Source organism: Ovis aries, chromosome 25, assembly GCF_016772045.2.
Source record: "Ovis aries strain OAR_USU_Benz2616 breed Rambouillet chromosome 25, ARS-UI_Ramb_v3.0, whole genome shotgun sequence".
NCBI lineage: Eukaryota > Metazoa > Chordata > Mammalia > Artiodactyla > Bovidae > Ovis > Ovis aries.
In genome coordinates this window covers 28,655,073-28,669,699 of record NC_056078.1, presented here as the reverse complement: position 1 = coordinate 28,669,699, position 14,627 = coordinate 28,655,073, and the positions used below count along the sequence as shown (strand labels likewise).

The 14,627-nt window shown below is 35.2% G+C and overlaps 1 protein-coding gene across 8 annotated transcripts in view; it reads left to right on the top strand.

The window, feature by feature from the left end:
* Window positions 1-14,627, top strand: part of PPP3CB (protein phosphatase 3 catalytic subunit beta) — a 47,543-nt gene that overhangs the window by 24,551 nt on the left and 8,365 nt on the right. For 3 of the 8 annotated variants that reach the window (XM_042240909.1, XM_042240907.1, XM_015104435.4), the window contains exons 10-12: window positions 6,833-6,910; window positions 12,101-12,127; window positions 14,175-14,259. In XM_042240909.1, the coding sequence (XP_042096843.1) occupies window positions 6,833-6,910; window positions 12,101-12,127; window positions 14,175-14,259 (190 nt within the window). The remainder of the gene's footprint in view (window positions 1-6,832; window positions 6,911-12,100; window positions 12,128-14,174; window positions 14,260-14,627) is intronic. The other 5 variants (XM_015104436.3, XM_015104431.3, XM_042240910.1 and 2 more) reach the window with 3 other exon arrangements.

Sequence of the window (14,627 nt, the reverse complement as noted above, 5' to 3'; positions counted from 1 at the left end):
AGGGCTTAGGTGCAAGGGATGCATTACACTTATAACCTTCTATCTTTGGTATATGAGAAATAGTTCAATCATAGCCTCATCAGGCTAAAGGGAATTTGAGAATTCATGTTGCTTATTCTGCCTCCAGGCTAGACTGCAGCACAACTATTTTAACGTAGTATAAGTGGGATGGTGGGTGGGGAAAGCAGGGAAGATAGGTAGGAGGAAAATGGATATTTCTAATTTGATTTTCTGATGCCTCCACGAAAAAGGAAGTAGTTCATTATATCTAATCTAAATGTTTATGCTATGAGTATTCAAACAAAGAGAAGTTAATAGGTTTTCCTCAACTAATGCACCTGTCAAAAACCAGGGCATCTGATTTTTGCCCTGGTTTTAGATAGAATTTTAGATCTCTCAGTGATCACAATCACGTAGTCTAACTCCTTTTGAGAGATGAGAAAACTTAAATCTAGTTTCTGTGGATCTCTCATAAGTGAAAGTGGATTTCTTTCAGTGATCCTGTATTTGAAGTCTGCTACAAAGTGATCTTTTGTTCTTTTTTGCCACTCTACATCATCTTAGCTATTTATTGTAAGGAAGTATTCAAACTATCTGACCATTTTTGTTGTTTTTCTGTGGATCTTCTCTAAATTATTCATATCTTTCTAAAATCAGAATTTCAGATTTGAACAATATACACAAATAGAATTCTAACCAGTGTTGAACACAGTAAGAAAATTTTCTTAAACTCTTTGCATATTTTTCCATTTTAATACACGTTAGCTGTTTAAATAGCCTATTTACTTCTTCATTCTAATGAAAATTTTCTTTTGGTGTGAAAATCTGCAAATGACTCTTCATTGGATTCCACATTGAGAAAACCAGTTTGACTCTGATCTAGTCCCTGGGAAGCAACTAACCTAGCCAGAGGCTTCCTTGGAGGCTGGTTTAATCCCAAAGTTAGGTGAAAGTAGTTTTTTAACCTCTTGTGGACTTTTTATTTCATTTTTTAAAAATCTTATGTTATAAAACTTGCAGCATATAAAAGGTAGAGCAAATAATATGATGAATTACTATGTACCAATTATTCAGCTTTGACAGTTATCAAATCATGGCCAATACTGTGTCATTTATATCCCCATCCACTGCTCCCCATCCCATACCTCAGTTGTTTTGAATCAGATCTCAGCTGTTATTTTTTGTATCTATAAATGTTATGGAATGAGGCTCAGAGATAAGATTAAAACCCTTTTGAGAACATGGTAAAAGTTAGAGACTTACACCGCCCAGAAAATTTCATGTACGAAATACATGTACAGTCTTTACATATGTAACATTTTGAGGTTGCTCATAGATCTGAAGTGAATTGGTGATGCCGTCAGGTTTACTGGCCCCAATTTAAGAACCTCTGCTTCAGAGAATCCAGTATGGTGTGATCTGCCATAGAAGGTCATATATGTAAGATTTGTTCATTTACCAGATTTTTTTGGAATTAACAGGAGAAAGGAGATTCTGTCTATCAGAGAGATTAAAGTAGCATTTGAACTGGGGGTTAAAGAATGTTGGAATTGTGCAGTAAGACAGTAATTGTGCAATAAGATGTGAGTAAGACAGTTTTAGGAGGAGGTACTTCCCAAGGCTGAGTCTGACAGGTAGAAATCCTAAGGTCACTGACAAATGTTTAGGAGTTCAATTTGATTAGCAAGTAATGTATGAAAGATGAAATGAAATGTTCATCGCTCAGTCGTGTCTGACTTTTTTGCAACCCCATGGACTATAGCCTGCCAGGTTTCTTTGTCCTTGGGATTCTCCAGGCAAGAATACTGGAGTGGATTGCCATTCCCTTCTCCAGAGGATCTTCCCAACCCAGGGTTTGAACTTGGGTCTCCCACATTGCAGGCAGATTCTTTACCATCTGAGCCACCAGGGAAGCCTCTTCATACATTAGAAAGTAATGAATGAAGGATAATAGTAGAAAAAGAAGGAAAGTCAAAATTAGGTCAGGAGGATTTTGATCATTTAAACAGAGAATCTGGAACTTTGATAAATGGTGGGATGTAACTGCAACAGAAAATAATCATGATAGTCATTTAGAAAAATTACTCTGGTGAAATGAACTGGAAGAAAGACTAGAGATTGGAAGACCTGTTATGAAACTTCATCAGGAATCAGAAACATAATGAAGCCCTGTTAACATTAGGAATGGAAAGTATGGGAGAACTCCAAGAACTGTAAAAGTAGAATCAGTGAGACTTAACAAGATTGCTTGTTTAAGAGGAGGGAATGATTGAATTTGGCTTGGATGTTTTGAGTGTGATAATGATAGTGCCGTTAACACACTGATGAGAACTGTTATTCTAGCAACCCCTCACTTCAGTTATAGCTGCTTTTCGTCTTCATTGGGATTGCTAGGTCTTTGACCATGTTGTTTTCTTTTTAATCTGATGCCCTTTTGCCTTTCTTTCTTCTTAAGTGAAAGTGAAGTCGCTCAGTTGTGTCCAACTCTTTGCGACCCGTGGACTGTAGCCCACCAACCCCAAACTCTTTTCTCTCTTGTTTTTTTACTTTGTCCTATTAATCTTAGCCCCAGTAAAGTCTAACTATCCATTTTCTCCATTTTTACAGTTAGGATATAGAGTGCTACTGGAGATATTTATATAGCCTTGGGTCTTCCCTGGTGACTTAGTGATAAAGAACCTGCCTTCCAATACAGGAGATGTGGGTTTGATCCCTAAGTCAGGAAGATTCCCTGGAGAAAGAAATGGAATCCAATCTAGCATTCTTGCCTTGAAAATCCCATGGACAGAGGAGCCTTGTGGACTATAGTCTGTGGGATTGCAAAAGAGTTGGACACAACTTAGTGACTAAACAACAACAGCAATGATTTGGTATCACCCTTTGATTTCTAGCGTTAGCTAGGCTCTCAGTAGTACCCAGACATCTTTATGTCACTAGTCTCCTTCCTCACTTATTGCCACCAGGATGTATTCTAAAATTCTTTTTTTTAACTTAAACATTTTCTTTTTCTAGCCACTTCCCTTACTGACAGAGAAAACACATACCATCTATGGAAGCTTTCTCTGCTTACTGTTCCCCTGCTTTCTAAACTGCACTCATCTTTTTTAGAGGGGGGGGCTATACTGCATGGCTTTTGGGGATCTTAGTTCCCCAACTAGGGATTGACTCTTGGTAGTGAAACCATGAATTCCTAACCACTAGACCATCCTGATAAACTGCACTCATCTTGAATTCTTAGCCTGTTGAAAATGTGACCCTTCAATCCAGGGCTACTGTTTCTGACTTGTTCTTATACTCCATTATCCTTCTGCTTTTTCAGGAAATTTACTTTATTACTTAGGTGTTCTCTATCTTCAGACTCTCTCTACTAAGCCCTTTTGTAAAATGTTCAAATATATCTGATCTTTAAATAAAAAATAACATTTCCCCTGTCTGATATCTTTCATTGACCACTATTATGCTATGATTCTCTTGCCTTTCCTTCACAGCAAAGCTTCTAGATGGAAAGCAGTACACACATAGAAGCTAGTACTTAGTAACTGTAAATGACCCTGGTAACTCTCAAGATAAACCTTAACCTGTCACATGAAGTCTTTGTACCTTGCCTAGTTTCTCTTCAGCTTCATTTTTTTTGTTGTTTTCTTTCACGTTTTCTATGTTCCAGCCATGAAACAGCATAGCCAACTTCCTGAATGTACTATATGTATATGCTCTTTCAAGTTTCATGCCTTAATACTTTTTCTTTATTTTCTCATGACAGTTTTGTTGAGGTATAATTCAAATACCATACAATTAACGTATTTCCATTGTGTACTTCACTGATTTTTAGTATATTCAGAGTTATGTGTCTGTCACAACAATCAGTTTTGAAATGTGTTCATGATCCTCTCAAAGAAACCTTGTGTCCATTAGCAGTTCCCAGTTCCCTCCACATCTTCTCTCCAGCCCTGTGCAACCACTTGTCTGCTTACTGTTTGCATAGGTTTTCCTGTTCTGGAAATTTCATATAAATGGAATCATGCAGTATGTAGTCTTTTGTGACTGACTTGTTTCTATAATATTTTTAAGGTTTATCCATGTTGTAGCCTGAGTCAATACATTATTCCTTTTTATGACAAAATAATATTCTACTGTATGGATATACCATATTTTGTTTATCCGTTCATCAGCTGATGGACATTTGGTACTCTTTACTTTCTGACTACTATGAATAATGCTATGATGAATATTCCTGTACAATATGTTTTCATTCTTCTTAGATATGTAACTGAGAATAGCGTTGCTGGATGATATGATAACTCTATGTCTAACGTTTTGAGGATCTGCTAAACTGTTTTCCAAAGCAGCTATACCATTTTATAATCCTACCAGCAGTGTATAATGTTTCTAGTTTTTCCTTACACTTGCCAATACTTTTTTAAAAATCTTTTTTTATTATAGCCATCATATTGGATATGAAATTGTATCTCATTTCTCTAATTAATAATGACATTGAGTGTATTTTTATGTGCTTATTTTACATTTTCATGTCTTATTTTAAGAAATGTTCATTTTTAAATGGATTATTTGTCTTTTTACTATTGAATTATAAGAATTCTTTGTATATTTTAAAGGTGAGTCCCATATCAGATATATGATTTACAAATATTTTCTCTTGTTGTGTGAATTATCTTTTTACTTTCCTGGTGATATTCTTTGAAGCACTAGAGTCTTTAATTTTGATGAAGTCCTCTTTATTTTTTCTTTTGTTGCTTGTGCTTTGGTGTTATATTTAAGAAACTATTGCCAAGCTCATTAAGATTTGCCTCTGTGCTTTCTTCTAAAAATTTTATAGTTTGACCAACTTTTACATTTAGGTCCTAGATCCTTTTTGATTTACTCTGTGTGTGTGTGTGTGTGTGTGTGTGTGTGTGTGTGTGTGTGTGTGTGTGTTGTAAAGTGGGGATCCAAGTTCATCCTTTTGTATGTGGATATCCACTTGTGTGTGTGTGTGTGTGTGTGTGTGTTGTAAAGTGGGGATCCAAGTTCATCCTTTTGTATGTGGATATCCACTTGTCCCAGCAACTTTTACGTTTAGGTCCTAGATCCTTTTTGATTTACTCTGTGTGTGTGTGTGTGTGTGTGTGTGTGTGTGTGTGTGTTGTAAAGTGGGGATCCAACTTCATCCTTTTGTATGTGGATATCCATTTGTCCCAGCACTGTTTGTTGAAAAAACTATTCTTTCCCCACTGAATTGTTCTATTTCTGGACTCCTTAATTTTATTCCACTGATTTATTGACTGTTGCTTACTTTTTCTAACTTCTTTTTAGAATGCCTTATCTGCCACTTCCACCTGGCCAATTTCTATTCCAAACCAAAAGCTGCTTTTCTTCAGCAGATCTTGTGCATAACTCTGCATACTTAGAGCATAGTGCTCATTGCATTTTTGTGATAGTTTATATGTACATATATATATTTATAACTATATATCCTTTAGTAGTTAGTAAGCTTTTGGAGGGTCAAGACTGAACCTTTTGTATCTGAATCCCAAAGCTTTAGCACAGTGCCTGGCATATAGTATCCTATTAATATATTTATTAGGAGAAACAATAGGGGCAGTATTAAATTTTGTTTTGAATGTGTTCTTTTCTAGGTGTTGTCAGGATATCCAGGGGCTAATACTCAATAGACATTTTTATTTATTAATTGAAGTTTGCTTGTACCTTTATTTATTTACTCATTTGTCATATATTTACTGGATGCCTCTCATGTGCATGGCTCTGGGGATGCAGGAGTAAACAGAACAACACCTTGTGCTCAGGAAGTTTCATTATAGTATGGCATGCCACCCCAGTACTCTTGCCTGGAAAATCCCATGGACAGAGGAGCCTGGTGAGCTGCAGTCCATCGGGTTGCTGAGAGTTGGACAAGACTCAGTGACTTCTCTTTCACTTTCATGCATTGGAGAAGGAAATGGCAACTCACTCCAGTGTTCTTGCCTGGAGAATCCCAGGGACAGGGGAGCCTGGTGGGCTGCCGTCTCTGGGGTCGCACAGAGTCAGACACGACTGAAGCAACTTAGCAGCAGCAGCAGCAGGGGAAACGGACAATATACAGATAGTGTGAAACAGCTGACAATAAAACCAGCAAAGAAATCCAGAAATTTAAGGGGAGGTAGAGACTGGCAGTAAAGACTTCAGAATCATCCTCAAAAGGTAATACTTGAAAATATGTAGGAACGGATGGAATCACCAAGAGATTGAAGATATAAAAAGAAGATTCGGGGGAAAAAAGTGTCTAAAAGGTAGAAAAACCAGAAGAGTAAAATCCTGGAAAGCAAGGGAAAAGAGAAGGCAGAATGATGAAGGAGAATTAAGCCTAAAAAAGAACCGTCGTTTCTAGTTGTTAGATAGTCATTAGTAGTCTTAAGATTAAGTTTCAGGGGGATTGCTTGAGCCAGGTTTTAAAAGATTGAATGCTAAAACTTCTTAAAACAATGAAACTGTGCCATTGTTTTTTCCCGACTCCTTAATGTTGTATCCATAATGAAAAATTAATGTATATGTTTCGATGTTATTCATCCCTGTACTTCCCCTATGTGGGCTGCTTCCCCCCACCCTGCTCCCCCAGGCGCCTGATTACTTACTCCATAAAGAATCTCTCTCAGGCTTGTTAGCCATTTGATTTTTTTCAGTTTGAAAGCCCATATAGCGTTTTAATTCCATCATTTCTACTATCTAAATGTGTTAATCTTGCGTTATAAATCATTTGATCATTTATATAAATGGTTGCCCTGTATACATGTAGATAGTTGAATATAATCAGCTAATGTGTAACATTTGTTTTTAATAGTGACAGAAATGTTGGTAAACGTTCTGAGTATTTGCTCTGATGATGAACTTATGACTGAAGGCGAAGACCAGTTTGATGGTATGACTATTTATTTTACTGTTTTTTATTGTGAAATGCTATTGTTTAACTGCCCAATTTCAATATACTCTTGTAAATTATAGTCATTGCTCTCAAATGGCTATACTATTTGATAAGTGACAAGTCACTTTTTTCAGATATTATTTAGGACTCTAAACTAATTTTAGTTATTTTTTTTTCTGTTGATATGGGGAAGAAAATGAATTTTGGGAAAGGGGAAATTTGAAAGAGAACAGAAGGAAAAGAAAATTGAAGTGCTAAAAGAATGTGGTTCTTCATGAATATGGACACTACTTAGAAGGGAGGATAAAAATGCTTTTTGTTTCATTGGTACTATATTCTTAATGCATCAGAAACACCTGAATACATAGTGTTGTTGTCACTTCTTTTCAGAAATCAAAATAAGCTGTTCCCAGTTTTGAGTGGTTATGTTCTAAGAAACCTCTTGTTTAGTTTGAGATTCAGAAAGCCCTTTTTTTCGTAGAAACAAAGTTATACATGGTTATTAATTGTTATATAAGACAGCCAGCCTGTGTATCTAATGCACATTTATAGTATAAACTACTACAATAGAAGCAAAATTACTTTTCTTTTTATGTTTTGAAGATTTTATTTAGAACTTAAATATTTATTGTGTTAATTAATTGGATAAACAAAAAATAGAAATAATTTATAAGCTGAAAACTCTTTATTTCCTTCCATCTGCCCCTCACATCTTTGTTGCAGCATATTTTTCATAGTTTTAATCAGTATATAAATGTTCCCATCTATTGAACATGGTTTACATAGTGGTAATATTAGACACCTACATATTTTTTTATGTTACTATACCATAATCTTTGTAGTTAATCTTATGTTGTTTGGCATTTGGGTTGCTTTAAATTATCTTTATTATGAATAGCATGCAATAAACATAGTCATACAATAGTTTTAATTTTCCTTCTTGGAATAAATTTCTTGAAGAAAATTACAGAGTTAATAATGAGTATAAAGAATTTTAGCTTCATTATTTTAGCTGTGAACTGCCAAATTACATAAGAATTGGACCAATATGAAGTGTTTCTAGCAATGAATCCATAGAGCTATTTTTTCACAGGCCCACCTAATTGGGTTTTGGTCATTTTTACTTAGAAGTAAGTTACCATTGGTTTAATTTATATATATTTGAATTCTAATGATGCTAAGGAAGAAATCTGCTTTACCAGCTGTGTAAACTTCCTCTCAGGTGACCACCTAACAAGTAAAATCTGAATAAAGCTATTTAGAAATATCTTTACTATTTTTTTTTTAGTTCAGTTTCTTCCCCTTGCTTTTTTTTTTTAGAAATATCTTTACTTACAAACAGGTTCAGTTCTTAAACTGTTTTAATTCTGTTTGTTCAAAGTACAGAGTGACTATATACATGTCTGCTGTTGCCATCTGTTGGTGGCAGGCAGCGAGTGCTTTTACTCTGGCTTATAGTTTCGTTAACTGAAATAAATTAACTTATATTAGTTCTTTTTGGGGGGATAAGAAGTTTCAATGAATAATATTTATTTTTCCTTATTTTAATTCTCTCTTTCTGATGTTTTGTAGAAAAGTTTTTAGTTCTAACATATTTCATCATCTGTCTTTTCCATAGCATTTTAAAATAGTTTTAATTAAATATTTATTTTCCCTGTTCTGCTACCATTGTTGTAAGATTAGTTCTAGGTTTAGATTATAGTTCACAGTGTTATAGATACTGATATAATGATCAATAATATAATGAAATAATTTTTGTGCATATCCTACTAATTTTTTTCAGTAGAGTTTTTTTGTTAATATCAAATTCTGGAAACTAGTAAGAATTTTTTTATTATTCATAATATTTTTAATTATTTTGATATCCATGATTCAGTACTTAACAACCAATTTTTTATTTCTAAAAATAAATTTCAAAAAAATCTTTATTTTCTTGTTTAGCCTGGCTGGTGGGGACGTGTATTACTTTTATTTCTACTTCTAAAAGAACCAATATTTGATTTTGTTGATTTTTCTCTGTTATTTTCTTGGCTTGAATTTCATTGATTTCTGCTCTTCATTTTATAGTAGAAGTTTTAATTGGCATTACATTCTATCTATATCTGAATCTAGAAAGTTTTTTAAAATAATGTATAATTTTCTAAACTAAGATAAAATTTTTTGCACTATATAATTCATTTACTATAATTATTCCTTTTAATATATTTAGTATATCATTATTTTATTTAAAATTATGTTTTTTCTTTGAAAAAAGCTGTTATTACCAAGCTAAATTAATATTTCACTATTTTGTATTCTAATTACTATTGCAACTGGTATCTCTCTTAATGTATTCTCTAACTGTATAATTATATATTTGGCGGTTTATCTTATGTTCAACAAGTTGGATCAGCAGAATTACTTCCTACGATAATTTTTATTTTGTTTTCCATAACTTTAAAAAATGTCATTTGCATAAGGCTGATACTGTTATTTTCTACATTTTAATCTTTTATTTCTTTTAAAAAAGTTGAATCAATAATGTTAAATAGAAGTAGTGACAGGTGATCCTTTAGTCCTCCTTCTGTAATAAAAAGGAAAAAATTTCTCTGTTAAGTCTAATATAGTACTTGGTTTAGATATTGATGATTTATATGAAGATAGACACAGTTGTCAGAGAAGGCAGTGGCACGCCACTCCAGTACACTTGCCTGTAAAATCCCACGGACGGAGGAGGCTGGTAGGCTGCAGTCCACGGGGTTACTAAGAGTCGGACACGACTGAGCGACTTCACTTTCACTTTTCACTTTCATGCTTTGGAGAAGGAAATGGCAACCCACTCCAGTGTTCTTGCCTGGAGAATCCCAGGGATGGGGGGAGCCTGGTGGGCTGCTGTCCATGGGGTCGCACAGAGTTGGACTCAACTGAAGTGACTTAGCAGCATCAGCAGACAATTGTTTTTGGGAATTCAACCAAGAATAAATATAAATTTTTATTATATTCCTTCTAATGAAATTTATGCATCTTATCAATATTTTTTTCTATCAGTGAAAAATTATACTTATTTATCAACTTGTTATATCATTCTTAAACTCCAGAGGTGAATCAAATTTGATCATTAAAAAGGCACTGTAGTTTAGTGAAAAGGATCGGTGGTTCAGATGTCTTGGTGCTACCATTATACTAGCTGTGTAATCTTAGGAAAGTAACCTAACTTCTCAAAATCTTCTCTTCCATATGAGGGAATAGAGAGGATGAAAATTTTTCCTCACTCTTCAAGTAATTTTAAAAATTGGGAAGCACCATTTATGGGCTTTCCAGGTGGTACTAGTGGTAAAGAATCCTCCTGCCAATGCAGGAGACTCAGATTTGATCCCTGGGTCTGCAAGATCCCCTGGAGGAAGGCCTGGCAACCCACTCTAGTATTCTTGCCTGGGAAATCCCATAGACAGAGGAGCCTGGCGAGCTACAGTCCATAGGGTCGCAAAGAGTCAGACACGACTAAGCGACTGAGCACAGGCACCACTTTTGACAGTGTTTCTCTGGGAAAATATACTGAGTTCCAACTTTGCATACTAGAAATAGATCTCCCTTCACTGCCAGCATAGCAGGTGCAGTTCCTTCATATTGCTTCACCTTTGCACTACCAAGTATTAAGAGTAGGGACTCCAAGAAAGTTTTGAGGATATGGATCTGGGAGTTTGTCTAGGAACAAGAGTGATTTGAAGGAGAAAGAACCTTGTGTAATGGAGGAAAGGAAAGGAGTTTAGGATAGATACTAGGGTAGGTTGGGAAAGGAGCTACTGGAGCTGCATTTGTTTCCCTTTCTTATTCATATTCCCTTATTTCTTCCCCTCAACTCCATCTTTTTTCCTTTCCTTTGACCACGATAACATGCCTTCTGTCCTCTCCTTCTTTTCCTGCTCAGCAGTGAAACTGTGCTATGGATTGAGCCTGCAGAGAAACCTGATTTAGGAAGAAAACTTATTGAGTTGGTGATTGCTGTGGAGGCAGAATAAGAGTTTAGCTTTTCCATGGGGAAAGGGGAAGAATAGGATTGGAGATTTCCCAGTGGGAGGAAGAAAAGAGTAGTTTTTGCATATTCAAGGCTGAAATTGGCCAAAGGAATGACTCTTTCTTCTTAAGTGATGGACTTTGGTATTCTGTATTGTTTAATGTACCTGTGGGTTTATTTCTAAAGGCAAAAATTTGCAGAAATATATGGCATTTGTAAATGCACATAGCATTCCTTTTGGAGGTATTGTGTAATCATTTAAGGGAATTTTTGAAGACTGGTTTCTATGATATTTAGAATGAATACTGTTTCTTTCAGTTATATTTGTCTTGAGTTTGGTAAAGGAAATAGATAACCCATATGTGTTATAGTTTTACTAAGCTAAAATTTTGCATTTCCTGTAATGGAATCATGTATGTCAGCATTACAATGGAAAGCTCAAATGAAACGTCTCTGCTGCCTACTCTTAGAGCTATTACTTGCTTTGAAACAGTCTGTTGCTATTTGTGTAAAAAGATGTCCCTCAAACTTCCAGATTGGATTGGGAACAGATAGCACATACTGTTGATCCTGAGTATGTGCAAAAGTTCCACAATTCTGATTTCAAGAAATTATAGGCTTTTGTTATAATGGAGTGTGGGAGGCTTAGCCTTTTCTTTATTGGGAGTGGGTAAGGTAGTTTATAAAGTTACCTACATTTCTCTGTGTATGCTACAGATTTTGCAGATTTGGTGTCCTTGAAGAACCACATGAGTTTGTATCTGATTTGTGTCATTACCTTTCACTTAACATGCTTCCATGGGTGACACATTTCCTTAGGGGTATTAATATAAATGTGCGATTGTTGTTAGCACAGTCTTTTATCAGTCTTATGTGTTTTCATGTGTTTTTTTCTGTCCCTAATTTGTCTACTTTCATCAAATATTATAGTCATTCTGTCCATAATTTCTTCTGAACACATATCTTTTAAGAAATCTTTCCTTTAGAGCTCTACCCAGTGGCATCCCTCCTTATTTGCCAGATCTACAGTACTACATTTTTCAAATTTCAAGTATGAGGGACTTCATTTTTCTCCCTTTCTTTCTACATTCATTCTTCAGTACCACTGCCAAGTTAAATCTCTATCTTTTTATTTGTCTCAACCACCTTTTCTCCATCATTCACTTCCTTTTTTCTGGACTCTCCATCTGAAGAACGGCTCATATATGGCAATAAAAAAGGTACAGACCAGACAGAGTAACATCGTTTTGAAATATGACTTCATAAGTTATTCTCATGTCCATGTAAGTTAGTGTATTCATTGAGTATATTTATGCAGAGTCCTCTGCCTTGTGCAAATTTAGTTTAAGTTTTATCTAAGTTAGAATTTGATGTTTTTAGAAGTCATATTCCAAGATATCTGTCTTTCTGTGCATGGAAATATTTTTCCCTCTTTTTCATTCCTCTTGTTTTAAAATTTCATTCTTTTGCTTATTTGTAATGTTTTGTACTCTTCCCTGCATGACTAGGGGTGTTTGATTGTCTGTCTTATTCCCCAAAGTAATTTTACTGTGGACATTTACTTTAATATTATGCATGATGTGTTTGTAGACTGATTTAAAATCCTGATTTGTAAAGTGTTTTTATATTCCAGTGAATTTTTAATTTGAAATAAGTATAGTTTACATATCATTCAGTTTTATAGATATGATAATTAAAGCTGAAAATATGAGTGTATCTCCTTACAGCCATCCTCCCCTGTGCCCATACTCCTCTCCTCCAGTCTAGCTATTTAAAAAATTCCATCAATTTAAAAATAAAGTATCTATATTAAATTTATTTGAAGAGAATCAAATTTATCCTTATGTCCTTGGACAAGATACTTAGTAAAATTAGTTTCTTTATCTATAAAATGAGGAAATTGAGTTTTTCAGTATCTCTAATGTCTCTTCAAATTCTAATATTCTATGATTTTGAAACTTTAAGTAATTTTTTGGCATTTTTAAAATACCTGTGTAATACCATGGTACCCACACAATTTCGGATTTGTAAAAACTGTAGCTTCATTGCTCATACTATTACCCCGAGAGCATCAGAAACATGGTTGTGCAGCCTGTTTTCTCTAAAATATGTCCTTTGTTTTCATCTTTGAAGTTGGATTTCTTTTTCTGTTTACTTACAGTAAGGTCCAGTCATCATCTTAGTTTTTAATTATATGTACTTGTGGACTGCTTGAATTTTAAATGAGATGCTGTAGCTCAAAAGACTGGTGGTGGTTCAGACCTCCATATACCTAAGGCCCCTTTTGGTCTAGTGTCTTAGCCTTTCCTTAACCTTCTCCTCAACTATGGTGCTTCCATATGTGCGCTGTCATCATGTTGAAGCACAATTCTAAGGAACCACACTCTTGGGTCCAGAGTGATTCTAGTTGCTATATATGAGATAACAGGACGGAGATTGTTGTTCTTTCTGGAGGCCAAGGGAAGGAAGATAACAACCTTTGAGTCTTTTTTTCAGGCATATATTCAGTTATTTTGATATATTCTCTTCTGTATTGGTGGTAGGCAGTACAGCTAACCCTTTGGAGGTGAAGCATTAGTGATTTTTTTAGCCATGTGTTTTGGGGAGTCTTTTCTCATTGTCACTCTCCTTATGTCATACTCACCTAGGGGTGTAAAAGCTTGTATATATTTGCATGACCTTAAAGGACTTCTAGTCCATGAAGTTGAGATGTACATTGTTGAAATGTGGGTATGGTCCTTAGTTCTGGGTCACCTGCCCAGTAGTCACTTCATATCACAATTTCAGACCAAATATGAACAAGGAAGCTTCTTTTGTCATAGTATGATGGCATATTTCAAGCCTGCATGTCAAAGGCTTTTATGTTAACCAAGCAGAAGGCTATAGACTATAACCAGTTCTAGTCTGTTAGTCTGCATGCTGTAGGCTCTCATGAAAGTTAGACAGACTGTAGGAATGTTACCATTTTTTTGCCCTCTGGTTTGTGGTACAGGTTGGACTCTAGTTTCTTTTCCATTGCTCTTTTACTCATTAGTCAGCAGTGTGAGAGTCAAAGTTGTGGATTACTTTTCATTTTTATCTGTATCAGATCCCAATATTAGACCAGTGGTGAGCTAAACATTGAAGGAGAAGCTTTTTGGCATGACTTCATCTAGTCTCCATGTGAGCTGGTGGTAGGGGTTTGGTGTTGGTTCAGATGACCGTGAAACAGGTATAAGTATGGATGCCCTAAACTTGAGTCTTTCTTTCTATTTATTCCATTGAAAGTAGGTTCAGCTGCAGCCCGGAAAGAAATCATAAGAAACAAAATTCGAGCAATTGGCAAGATGGCAAGGGTCTTCTCTGTTCTCAGGTAATGATACATTTTTCCAATGATTTGTCTTGCAGAAATCACTTTTATTGTGCTTTACTACACACAGTGTCCTGTTTGATATCTAAAAACAATATAGTAGCATTCTTTCTGTAAAGAAGTTGTATATTTATGTGTTGAAAATGGTGACACAAGTCTCTCTGAAATTAGCATTTTTGACTCCTTGATTGTTATTGCTCATCTTTGCTATCTCTTATCCTTCTGTGATGAAAGTAGTAGATCTGTACCCTGAAGGTTAGAGCAGAATAAGAGGAAGGGGCACTTCTTAGAGTGTTGCTGATGAACTTGCTCATCTATAAAGGAACTCCATTATGCTGGAGCCCCAAATTGTCTTCCTGGGGTTAATTCAG